The sequence below is a fragment of the Strix uralensis genome, chromosome 34 (genome assembly GCF_047716275.1).
Source record: "Strix uralensis isolate ZFMK-TIS-50842 chromosome 34, bStrUra1, whole genome shotgun sequence".
Lineage (NCBI taxonomy): Eukaryota > Metazoa > Chordata > Aves > Strigiformes > Strigidae > Strix > Strix uralensis.
This window is the reverse complement of record NC_134005.1, coordinates 2,866,860-2,879,804: the sequence shown is the minus strand read 5'-3', so window position 1 is coordinate 2,879,804 and position 12,945 is coordinate 2,866,860. Positions and strand designations below refer to the sequence as shown.

The window sequence follows — 12,945 nt, the reverse complement described above, 5'->3', positions numbered from 1 at the left end:
GCCATTTGCTGCAGATCACAGTAAGTCACCAGCGTTGGCTCTGTAGTTTTGTATGAGAGAAAGGACTGTGCACAAACTCAATGCATTTGATAACTAACACTGTAATCAGCTGCAGCATTACGCACTCTTCTCATACTCATCCTTCTGCATGGAAAGAGGATTTAACTAGATACATAAAAAGGGGAAAAAGCCTTCTGCCTTTGTTTTTTCCTTTCTACAGGAAGAGTCCTTTCCTATTCGGGGTACACTTAAGTATTAAACAGAGCTGGTAACAAAGGAATGTTATGATCTTTCTGCTGTCAGAAGAGCAGGTGTGATGTTTTGAATTAACAAACATGGGAGTAACACATTCGTCACAATAACTGTTTCCACAGCAGGGAATAATAACTGCATCAGTCATGATTTCTTTACAAATGAAACATAAGTGCTCCTCTGGAATAGGATCATCTGAGGAGGAGGAGGAGGAGGAGGATGGCTCCTCTGGTAAAAAGGAGGCTTTTCCTTCTTTCATCTGGCATAAGCTTCCCTGGAGGGGGAATGCGGAAGGAAAAAGAAAAAAAGTTAAAGATGGGTAAAGAACTTTCCCAAGCTTTGGATTTTATCCAATGAAGACAGTAGGTGTCATTCTCACTCCACATTAGCCTTCAAAAACGCAGGCATTTAGTTTAAACCACTTTTCTATAGCCAGAGCACTAGAAAAGGGAGGGGGGGACAATTTTCCTTCTCCAGAACTCTTCCGTTCATTGGATCAACTAAGAAATTAGCTCAGACTAGAGAAATCATTTTCTGACAGCTAGAAACCAGGTGAAATGAATCCCACCTCTCCTTTGTCAGAGGGTAAATGTCAATCGCAGGCTCAGGATAAAGTCAGTCTCCACCTAATTATGTTTTATAAACGGAATAAATCTATGTTAGAGCTTCTGCAAAAGGAGATCCATGACAGAAAAACGGAGGTGCTCCAAGTGCATTTTAGAACAGCCACTCTTGTCAGCACACAGCAGGATTTTCTTAGTTTACAGCAACAGGAAAACATCCCTCTGCTTCACACATGGGATCTGATAAATGTCAGAGGCAGAGGGAATCTCAGTCCAACAGTTGTTTGTTAAATTCTGCAAGAAGCCTTAGAAAGATAAACCAGAAGCAAAAGGAGCTTTCAAAAAGAATGACATCACTGTAAACATGACTGAAATGTTTTGCAGAAATACGGATTCTTAGCATACCACAAGCTTAACCAACGTTCAGGGCCGTGAACAGCAGGACTGTCCTATTTTAATATTAGAAATCATCACAGATTTTAAGGTTAAGATACAATGACAGTGCTTCTTCCCCCGTAATTACAGATGCTGGCCAGCTTGGTGGCATTGCCACTCAGACACTGACACGTGGCTTCTCTCCTTCACTTTTTGGTCAGACCAGCTAATTCCATACTCACGCATTAATAATTGGTATTGCATATCTTCCAGTCTTTGTCAGCATTGCACCCTTTGTATTGGGATCTTCCACCTCCACCATGAAACTCCTGGGAATTCCTGTGCTCTTTTTAAGTCTGGGAACAGACTCAAAATTACTGTCCTGTTAAGAAAAGAAATGCAGACATAGCTCAAGACCCACACTTAAAATGACATTTCAACCACTATTTTAAGCAGGAAAGGCCTTTAATCCTCTCCTTTTACCTAGCCTAAGGGTTGTTCGACTGAAATACCCTTTTTCCTAAATGAATATAGCCAGGATGCTCCAAAGGCTCGAGCAGTGTTCTGAACTCAGTCGACATTCCTTGGCTTAACTTCAGGGTCCTTAAGGGTGAAATATCCCTCAGCTCCCCATCCCCTCAGAGGAGAGGCACAAACCCCCTCCTCCTCCAAAGCGCAGTTCAGAGGGAGAGCTTAATGCAGGGCTCTGGATTGGCCACTGGCGAAACTGATATTCACCATTTACAGATGAAGGTTGAATGCATACCTCATGCATATACGTTCAGTGAATAACGTTAAATGGCATGAATACTCAACCAGAGACTTGTGTAATTATAACACGCGAATATTCAATAGATGGGGTCAAGAGAAATGGCATCTTTTTCTACAAAATACTGAAAACTGCAAACTGTCATTAAAAAGAGTTAAGATGAGAAAATTTCGCAGTAACATTAAAATATATAAAAATCTGCATTAAAGTTCATACGTATGTAATGACTATGACCTCGAAGAAAGAAAATTTCCCATTGAAAATTCCAGCTTTCCCTGGAATTTTGAAGGGCTTTGCACCACTGCCATAGAACCTCTGTATTTCAGCCCAAGAGAAACAATTCCTAACAGGGGTATTCATGTAATTGCTGTGTAACTGCCAAGGTAAAACAAGTAAAACCCAAGTGACACCAGAAGCCGCCCACAATCTTACCCCATTTGTTGGGCAGTGCCCAGGTTTTCCACAGTGAAAGCAAGTGTAGGACGGTGGAGGTTGACCCAAGGATTTCTTCACGTAACTAAAAGTTTTTTGGGAAAAAAAGAAAATGGTATGTATGCGTCTCTCTTGTTCCAACAACATCTCTACAATGTTTCCACAGTCTTCAAAGAACAGGTAGGACTTTGCCAACACTTACTTGATTGGATCGTACTGACGGCAAGACTGGATCATCATGGCTTGTATTTTCTCTTCCTCGGAAGCGTTGGCTTCAGCCAGATTGCCGGTCTGTTTAACAGGTATTATTGGACACGCACATTAGAAATACATTTAAGCTCCCCCAGCCAAAGACTCACCCAACCCTGTAAAAAGCAGCCCAGCAGTAGCTGAGGTTGCACGAAAGCAGCTGCTTCTATGAGCCAGAGTTGTCCCAGAGATGTTCTGGGGAGCCCTTACGCCATCACATGGTGTCTCTGTGCCTGTTAACCTGCTTGGAAGGAGCATTCTTGGGCACTCAAACCTGAGGCTCTGTTTTACGTTACATAAAGACTTGTGTAACCAATCCAAATGTCTTCCAAGCAGACTGAAGCTATGCGTAGAAAAAAATTACATTATCCAGTATTTTAAAATGGATTCTTGAGCTCCAGAGTACTTGAAGGAGAAAATCTCCGCTGTACATTTAATTGAGAGAGATGTATGCAAGTATCAGTGTTTACATTTTGCAGCATTAAAAGGACACACAACTTAAGAGTCAGGGAAGTTGCTTTTGCTCACCGAAATTCAGCTTCAGACACAGAAGCATTAAGAGGAATCAAGCTTTTTATAATTCCTCAGCAAGACAAAAGATTCTTTTCAGCAGGAAATTGCCCATGGTGTGCTGTAGGCAGCCCAAACTGCATGTCCCCTGCCTACTCGCTTCTTCACGGTAAGTGATTTAACTACGGTCAGCACAACCTGCAGGTTTTTTCCTGTTTGTTGTGTCCTTCTAACACACAAATTGTAATAGAAACCTTATGCAGAACTAGATCTTTAAATTATCGAAGCCAGCTGATTTTTTGTAAGTAGCATTTGTTCAAATGTTCTCATTACACACTAGTCCAGATCCCAGCAGGGTCTAAGGGAGGGATGTAAAGGATACGGACATCCAAGCACCCAGCATTCAGAGCAACCACTCATGGTTTTGGTTTTATATGCATTCATTCGCAAAAGCAACCAACTAGTTTCAACAGTTTATTAAATGGTTGTTTCATAGACACAACAGCAACATAATCCAGATCGACATCTATGAAACCCCTTCTGCTACCATTTACAGAAAACTGTACTGATACTTGACTAATTTGTTTAAACCCAAACAGTTTACAAGACACATCCAACCCCCACAAACCATTACTAGGCACAGACCATAATTCAAATACGGGATTTTGCACAAGGTAATAATAAAGCAGAAAACTTTTCAACACATTGCCTCCGTGCCAAGCCCGTCTGCACTGAGGAGGTTGGAGTATAACAGTTTGGAGCTGCTTTACGTTACGTTCCTGCATTTTTCTGAAATACGTACATTTTCTCAAAAGCTTAAATGTGTACAGCACTTGGACAGTTTTTCACATTTTATAGTCAAACTTCACGTGAGTTTACAGAACCAAGGACATGTTCAGGGACAGCACTAACGGAGACCAATTTCTTCTGGTGACTGCCTTCCAAAGTAACTGTTGGGGTTTTTTCCCCAAATGTACACAATTTAATTCTGCAGTGAGAGAGGGAAGAAGAGAGTGGAAACAGATTTATCTTTCTTGGAAAGGAACCCCAGCCTTTATTTTCAGAAGAAAGAACTAGCTCCTCCGCATGAGGCCCTGCCTCCTCTATACTTTAAGACCAGTAATTTGACAGGCTCACACTACGCCTTTTCACAAAGTGCAACCACTAGTGCTTTCCCAGACAAAGTTACACATTGTTGAGCAAAAATGCAAGCAGCTCCATAGCAAACCATGGCATTACGACAGCTTCAGAAGGCCACCTCTGCTAATATGCCACACTCACACATTGGTATATTCCTGCAAACAATTAGGTACATTTACACAATTTACACAGTCTGCGTTCAAACAAATTAGGGTGTGTTGTCCACTCTCCATAGACTACAAGTTATTAAACTGTGCAGCATTCAGGGAGTGGATCTATAACTGCAGTGACTAGAAACTCAACAGTAGCCACGCAATTGTCTGTGTTACACAAACGCTTCTATTTTGGCTGTTGCAAACCCCCCCTGAAATGTCCATGACTTGCAGCCAGTTAAATTCTTCTGTGAAAATTGTGTCAGTCTCCAACACAAAATTAATGAAAGGTCTGAGAAACAGTAAACAGCTCCTGAAGTGCTGCTTCTTTGTGTCTTGAAGATGAACAATAATGCAACATGACGTTGAGGGACTCCCCTTCTATCCTCCCAAACTGGGAACTACTCTTTACAGGATACTATGGAAATATACACACATTTTAAAGTTAAAACCAATACTGTAGGTTATTAAAAATTAAGTTTTGTTCACATTACAACAGTTATCCTCTTATACATCACAGTACAAGATCTAAAAATATGAACCAAGTGGGTTTTTTGTTGTTGGTGGTGGTGGGGTTTTTTTAAGTCTCTGACAAGAATATACACATACCTTAATGAGCTGGGCCAGAGGAGTGGGTGCAGAAGAGTCCTCAATCCGTTCACAAAAAATTAAACACATATTCAAGTTGTACAATCAAAACATAGCAAAAGTTAACCTCTACTGTAGTCTGAAAGTCTGCACTACATCCTCCGAGTGTCACGGAAAGAGACATGTCCAACCTAATGTAAGTGTATTGGTTCAAAACAAAGTCCACACCTATGACAGCTTCAGAGGGCCTACGTGGTTCATGAGAAGCAGCTAAACTGGGTGCGCTGGGTTTTAGATATTTGCATTTGCAGACAAACCATGAAACTAAACTGTTTCATTGGATAAAACGGAAAGATCCAATGAAGAACTTAGGAATGTCACTTCAGGTAGCAACATTTAAACTCACAGCAATCCGTTAGAGACCTTTACGTACTCAGAGGGGGCCAAACAATAGCACTTCAGTTATACAGCTTTATATACCCAAGTGTTTCAGGACACGAACAAATACCCAAGTATTTCAGGATACGAAAAGGAATCTTAGCTGCACAGAACTGTCCTCAAAACCTATGGGATACGTTGATTTTGGTATTTGTTTGAACCGCCAAGTCAAAAGTAAGAAACAGTACCAAGTGCAACAACAATGGTTTCTCAGTGCGTTTTGATAACATCTTCCCAAACTGTTAGGCAAAGAAAGTATTTAAGAACAAAAGCTAAGCGATACAATGTGAAAATGGCAAAAAATACACTCCAAAAAATATTAATTGCAAGAAACAAAGAGCACACGACAGCCTATACAAACATACTAGCTCTAGACAGACAGATGTAGAACCCAGCACCAACTGAATCGTGCAAACCTTGAACCTACCTGATCTAAACCCAATCCTACATTATCTGTACAACACAAAGTCATTCAGGAAATATTCCAGCATATTCAATATGAAACACTATGAAACATCACTAGGCACAAATACCAATATTCACATTAGAACTGTGCAAATGGTGGCATTACTCAGTTTTCACTGTGCCGTGAATCAAATACATGGTCTCTACAACATATACTATGTCTTGCTGCAGAACAGATTAAGTTAATGTTTGGGAGATTAATACAAGGCTACGTTGTTTAGAATTAAGTGCAATGTGTAGAAACAAAGTGTGAGATTGTGTTTTTACATACCACTTTTGGTGTTCCACTCACTGGCTTGGTTCGAGTTCTAGAGGAAGAAATAAAGGTGATGAGAACTTAGAACAAAGCACTTGCACCCAACCAAAAGCAGTGAAAACAGATTATAAAACCTGAACATCAAGACATTATGATCTGATAGTCTAGTGAATGTGGAAATGTATTTGTATACATGAACTGTTCTCTCTTGGCACATGCAGTGCAACTAAAAAAAAAAAACCAACAAATCCCATTTCTAGTTTGTCAGCAATTGCTGTCAGACTTACAGCTCTAGAACACAACAGTGCCAGAGGAAGTCCTCAGATATTTTGTCTCTGCTGTGTAAGTATCAAAACGATGAAGTCTGTGCTACAGATTTGTGCTCTTAAATAACCAACCATCCAAATCGCGACCCTTGGTCTTTCCTCTGTAGCCAGTATGCCAGAAAGCCAGATCTGAGGCATAAGAATACCTGCCATATCCCACCCTGCCTCCCCCAGATGCAAGACACAGTCAAACACTGACAGACTCTTCTGAGAGGGGAACATGCGTATCTCTCTTTACTGTAAAAGCAATAAAAAGAAGAAAGATGCACTCCGAATGCCTCTGTAAACTAATCTCCATAAAAAAGTTAACACACTGCAACCCCTCACAGACTACAGTGCTTTATGGGTACTTACATGACTCGTGTTTTGCTGGTAGTTTTGACTCCTCTAAGAGGGACTCTTCTAACAATCACCGAGGAGTTCTTAGGAATCAGGCTGTTATCATCTGTGTATTCTGAAAACAACACCAATACAGAAGAAAACATTAGTCAGTTCGTAAGAATGTGTATTAATCTGTAATTACATAGCACTTGAGAGAACCCCTTCACAGGCATAAAAGCAAAATTTTGTATGTGACATGGCACTCCTGTCGTCTCAACACACTAACAGAACCTTTCAAGAAGTCTTCAGGTTGAGAATCAAACACCAGCAGCAAAACCTTTTCCATTCTTTTCAAACAGTTTGGATGCCAGCAGCAAAATGGTCTCAGAGGTCACTAAAGGAGAGTCTGCCCATGCATGAGGTTCTTTCCTGACCTAGCTCAAGTTGCTTTTGCTCCTGTTAGGCTACAAACCCGAGAGATCTTTGGAGAGAAACAAACCACAGCAAAGTCTCACCTGCGTAAACCAGACTCTAAAGTCTGACCAGCTTGCCCTGCAACAAAACTGCACTCGGCTAAAGCATGAAAACTCTGCACCGCTGCTTTCCGAGGTGTTCACTAAAAACGATTCCCCTGTGCTGCGAGTGCTGGGGACTGACAGAACACAGAAGAGAGCCGCCAGCTCTCTGCTTCTCGGGGCTTCATCCATCGACAGCCACACTGTCAGCTGCTCAGGATTGTACATGCGAATGCAAACGGAACTGGCCGGGCTAGAATTTGGATCACAGAAACCTGAGGGGTTTTTGAGCTTGCTTTCACACGTAGGGCAGAACTGGCTCCAGCTAAAGTGGTGTCTCCTCTCTTAAGCTAATCATCTAGTTTGAAAAAGCCAAAGGGACGTGAATTCTTTCAAACCACTTTTTGCAGAGCAGAGAGACTCAAATGAAATTAATTACGAAGACAAGTCTTCTGAAAAGCCTTTGAAACCAGTGTGTGCCTGAAGGTCTCCATGCTTTGCCTTGGCTTACACCGTGTTCATCTGTTGAAGAGGAGGAGCTACCTGAGACACTTTGACTGAGTGAGCCTCAAATGTAAAGATCTCTCCATGAGTGAGTCTCACATGTAAAGACATCTCCATGAGAAGGGTTTTTATATTGTACTTACGCAAGCTGGATATGACTAAATGTTTTAAAGCACCATCAGCAGCCATGCCCTGTAATCTGCCTACAGTTTTAACCACTAAAAGCCCTTACCTTTGGAGGCCGAATCAGAACGATGGCCCAAAAGCCAAAGTTCCTGTGAAAGTACTACTAATGACAGAACCCGAAGCTTTTACAGAAGTCATACCCTGAAACCAACGCCTAGAGCTCTGCTCAAATGGGGAATCTCACCATGACAGAGCCACCTGTCAGGAAAGGCCTGAGAGGGGACTTTCTGATGTCAGAGGAGCTCAAACAGCACTGAGGCCGACAAGCAATGGGGAGATGATGGCAGCTGCAGCTCTGGAAGCCCAAAGCAGCTGTTTCCACCTGCTGAACGGAGTCATACAGAGTGTTTTTTCTGGTCCAGATCACAAACCACTAGACCAAGATTTCAGAAGCACAGGATAAGTAACAGTGGCTCCACAAAAAGGCAGGAGTTTGCTACGCCTGTGCCCATCTGAGGGTTGTGGTAGGTCTGCGGAGGATTGCAGGTGGCAGCACCTCTCCTCGAGGGAGGCTGTGTGTATGAGGACAGCAACCAGTGCACTTATTCGCCAATTCTGCAAGCCTGCAGAGGTCAGGTGGAACATGCACAACAGGTGTATGATGCAAAAAGATGAATGGGTCCTCTTTTTGTATTTTATGACAATTCATTGACCATTAGAAGAGAAGCATTGACATCTGCCTTCTGAATAGACTGTCTGCCTGCAGATATATATAGATAGAGAGCGGGATGCTTGTTTTCAATCCGCTTGTGAAGTGCACAGGGAGGAGACCTCCAGCCATCTAATACCAGACTGATAGAAAAATGAATTCCCCTTAAAAGTCAATCAGTACACATTTAAATGGATCAACTGAAAACTGAAGAGTGGCAATACCCTGGTGAAGTAAAGGCTTTATTTGCACAGGACACTTATCAGGGCACATATTTGTATGTGGGACTTGAAGTATCCCACCAGCTGGGTCACCAAGGCAGAGAATTTGTGGAAGAGGGTTTACAAACAGCGGAGTGCGCTGCCGAGGTAGTTCTGTGAAGGGACCTGACGCCTGTTGGCTTTCATACATTTATTTTTCATTCATGTCAATGAATTGAGTTCATTTTGGTGATGAAATCTGTGTCAATGATGAAATCTGGTGAAGTCAAACAATGCAGACTTAAAAGTTAACTTTTTTGTTTTTAAATAGGAAAGGACTAAAGCTGAAGCACTATTCCTGAAGTCCCTGGAAATGTCTGTTTGCTCCCTTTGAATTTAACAGCTGCCAGCTTAGTCTAACGCTCTCAGAGAAAACTGGCATCTGCCAGCAGGAGCCTGTTCCCTGCAGGCAGCAACATCCCGTGTAGCTGCGGGGCCTTGGCAACTACCAGTGTCACTCTACCTCGCCACGACTCCACATCTGCAGATTGAGCAGCGACATCATGCTCAACAGGGCTACTTTTCACACTTGTCCAAGCAGAGCTCCAACAGAAATGTTCAACAAAGCTGGAGCCAACACCATTGTTGATTCCTACTCCCTTCTAGCACAAAACTTGTTTTACTGCCAGTGATGGCCAGTAAGTGGCTTCTGGCCTTTGCAAGCACTAGACGTTGCACATCGACCACGTAGTCTTCTATGCCCGGCTCCGTGTCTAACAACAGATCGGAACGGCTCTGTGAGGTCCCCACACAAGCCACAGCTACCGATGGTGGCCGAATCGCACTGTCCCTTCCCGCCCCACTGAATCGCTGGCACCGCTTGCCCTCCCGATTCCCTGCACGCCAGTGGGACAGGCCCCAGGCTGACTCAAACCACGTGGGGACAAGCCACAGAGAGCAGAGTGTGGCTCCCGCAGGCCGCGGCTGCCGCCAGCCGGGCAGTGCCCGAGGCCCCGTGCCCGCCGCCCCACGCATCTTCTCTGGTCTGGGTGTTGCTGATCTGCAGGTTGCAGGTGGCCGCCTTCAGCTTCTGGCGGCCCATGATCTGGCGCTTGAGGTTGCCAAGGGAGATGTGGAGGCCGCTGAAGGTGACCGTGTCATAGCACAGCTGGGAGAAGAACTTGTAATGGACGCATGGCATGGCTGGGCCCGGCGACACCTGCTCCTGACAGCGTCTGCCGTGTGCGGCAAGTGGTATCTGCCAGCCCCTGGCCCCCGCCCCTGCAATGCCTCCAGCCTGAGGCCCTCAGCGATGGAGCTGTGCTGCGGTGGCAGCACCCACCCGGCTCCTCCTGGCAGCCCGGGCCAGCGGATGAGTGATGGGGAGAGGCCCCGCGGCCCCGGCTCAGCCTCTGCTCCCTCTCTCGTGGGCAGCGCTCCCAGGCCCCACCACTCGCTGGGGCGACTCGGGTGCTGCTGCCTCAGCGCTCCACCGAGGGGCTTCCTGGCCACCAGCAGCACAGGCTGCGACCGCCACCACCACTGCCACTGCAGTGTGTCACCGCAGACTGCCATGGAACTGCCGTGCCCACCCCACGTGCATCATGACCTGGCGCATGGTGACAAAAGGCCCGTTGTCCTGTCACCCCCCAGGGTTGTCCCTGACCAGTGTCCCTCCTGTCACCATCCGGGCCTTCACCACACAGCATCACCTCCTGTCAGCCCCTGGGCCTGTGGTGTCCCTCCCAACAGCCCTGGGCCCATCACCGCCTGACGTCCTGTCACCCCCCAGGCCTGTCACCGCCTGGTGTCCCTCCTGTCCCCCCCAGGCTGTGACCACCCAGTGTCCCCTCCTGCCAGCAGCCAGCCAGGGCACAGCAGCCTGGAGGAGAGGCAGCGGGCTTTGCCATGTGGCGCTCGGCTGTCGGTGCTGCCAGGCCGGCGAAGGGAGGGGACGTCTCAGGGTGTCTGAGCGTATCTTGTTGCACCGACGGAACGTCCACTCCAGGAAGCCAATGGCCATTTATGTTTATTGCCATAAACAAATGTACTTCGCAACTGTGGCGCATCCACAGTTGCTTGAACTCTGGAGAGGAGGACTGAAAAGTAAGGAATGAAGCACTAGCATTTGGATGTGCCCCCAGACAATATTTCTTGCTTTCTCAGTCATCACAGCTGCTGCTGCCACAGCCCTAGCACATGAAATCATGCCTATAACGATGAGCTCGAGTTCTGCTGAGTATATGCTAGGGCTTGCAGATGTTTCTGGGCCAACTGGCTATTCCTTTACGTTCATGTAAATATAATAAAAGGCTTGTTATAGTCTGGCAGGGCTACCGAGGGAGCTTCCATGCCTGCCTGGCTTAGATCTCTAAAGCCTTTTGGGTTTCTGGAGTCAGGAAACCCTTTTGATTTCACTGCTGTCCTCTCTATCTAAGGGACAGTTATTGTTGTTACTTGTGTCTGTTGTTCTTTCCTGTTAATAGTGATTTGGAAGCTTAGGTTTTAATACGGGAGCCTTGTGCTTATAAGCTTCTGGTGGAATATGGATGATACGTGTTCATTCCAGCATTCGGCCATAGCCTCAGTCCCAACTACAGCAGCAGAGGCAAACAAGCCCGGCGGTTGGATATGCACGGAAAGCCCATCATCTCCTGGAAATCAGCTCTGCGGGGTCTGTCCCGTTGAACTCCCCGTGGTACAAGGACAGCATCTGTGTTATGAGCTTTCCCTGAAGAAGGGAAGGATCCTGCCCTTGGGCCAAGAAGGGTTTGTCTGAAAGGGGACCCCTGGGTATGCTTGGCAAGTCTTTAAATGGAAAAGTAACACAAAGCATTTAAAATAGTGCAAACTCTCTTAATGCAATTCAGGGTCTAGAAAAAGACCCTGAACTGGTCTCCGAGCTGGTGCTGGGTGACCTGCGGGTACGCAGTGGCCTCCCTCGTGGCCCATGGAGCAAGAAATGTAAGACAAAAGCGGGATCTGCTGTAAGCTGAAAATAGGGAAGAAGAATGTCTATTTACCAAGTGTTTTTGAATTAAAAAATCTTTATTCCGGCAGTTTATAACTCAGTATCTTGCAGAAATGGGTGAAAGCAAGTGCCAGATAAAATGACGGGAAGTTGCCAGGAAATGTACTGTCACGGCTTAGCACGACTACAAGGCAGAGGTGATTACAGAAGGAGAAAAAAGCACCAAATGCCCAATCCCACGGGAAAAACACAACCAGAAATTCGAAATGGCTATTCGGACTGGGCTCCTTGACACTGAAAAGGGAACCGTTCCGCAGGCAGGACCCTCGCCCCAAGCTCCGTTTAGCGAGTGGCTGGAACGATTCATCCTCTCTGCTTCCCTGGCAGGAGGAGGAGGAGGAGGAGCGAAGCGGGAAGCAGCCCCCACTCTCCCGCTGGGCCTCAGGCCGCGGGGGAGGTCGAGCTGCCCCTTCCCCCCCCGGGAGCAGCTGCCCCACAACTCCCCGTCTCCCTCGCTCAGAGCCGCCGAGGCCAAAGAAGCTCCGTGGGGCACCTCTCCTCCCCCTTCACCCTCAGCGGGTTCTCCATCAGGCCGGAGCTCACAGGACCCGCCCCGGCCGCCTTCCCACCGCGGGGGGCGGCCGCTCCCGGGCCCGGGGCCGTCCCGGCAGGTGGATGCCGCCGCCCCTCCCCGGCCCCTCCCCCGGCCCCGCACCGCCTCCTGCCACCGCCCCGCTCCCCGCGGACGGGGCAGCCCCTTGTTCCCCGGCCAGGGAGGGGCCGCCAGCCCGGCCTGCGTGGGGAGGGGCCGGGGCCGGGCGGGGCCGCGCGCTCTAAAGGGGCCGCCGCGGGGCCTTTCTCCGGGGCTTTCACCGGCGATGCGAAGCCGGGGCCGGTCCCCGCGCCCGCCCCGCGCCGCCCCGCCCCGCCCCGCCCCGCGCCGCCCCGCCCCGCCCCGCCCCGCCCCCGCCGGGACGAGCCGATCCGCGGCGGCTCCGGCGGCGCGGGCCGGGGTCCGAGAGCGGCGGCGGCGCTGGCGCTGGCCGTGGTGCTGGCGGCCCGGTGCAGCCGGAGCCGCGGGAAC

General features: G+C 47.3%; 1 protein-coding gene across 1 annotated transcript; it reads right to left on the bottom strand.

The window, feature by feature from the left end:
* Positions 1–6,156: 6,156 nt before the first annotated feature.
* On the bottom strand, positions 6,157–10,091 carry LOC141936829 (E3 ubiquitin-protein ligase RBBP6-like). The gene is made up of 3 exons (XM_074854151.1): positions 9,917–10,091; positions 6,870–6,969; positions 6,157–6,241 (listed from the first exon to the last, which is right to left on the bottom strand). The coding sequence occupies exons 1-3, from the start codon at positions 10,089–10,091 to the stop codon at positions 6,157–6,159; spliced, it is 360 nt and encodes a 119-aa protein (XP_074710252.1).
* Positions 10,092–12,945: the final 2,854 nt, after the last annotated feature.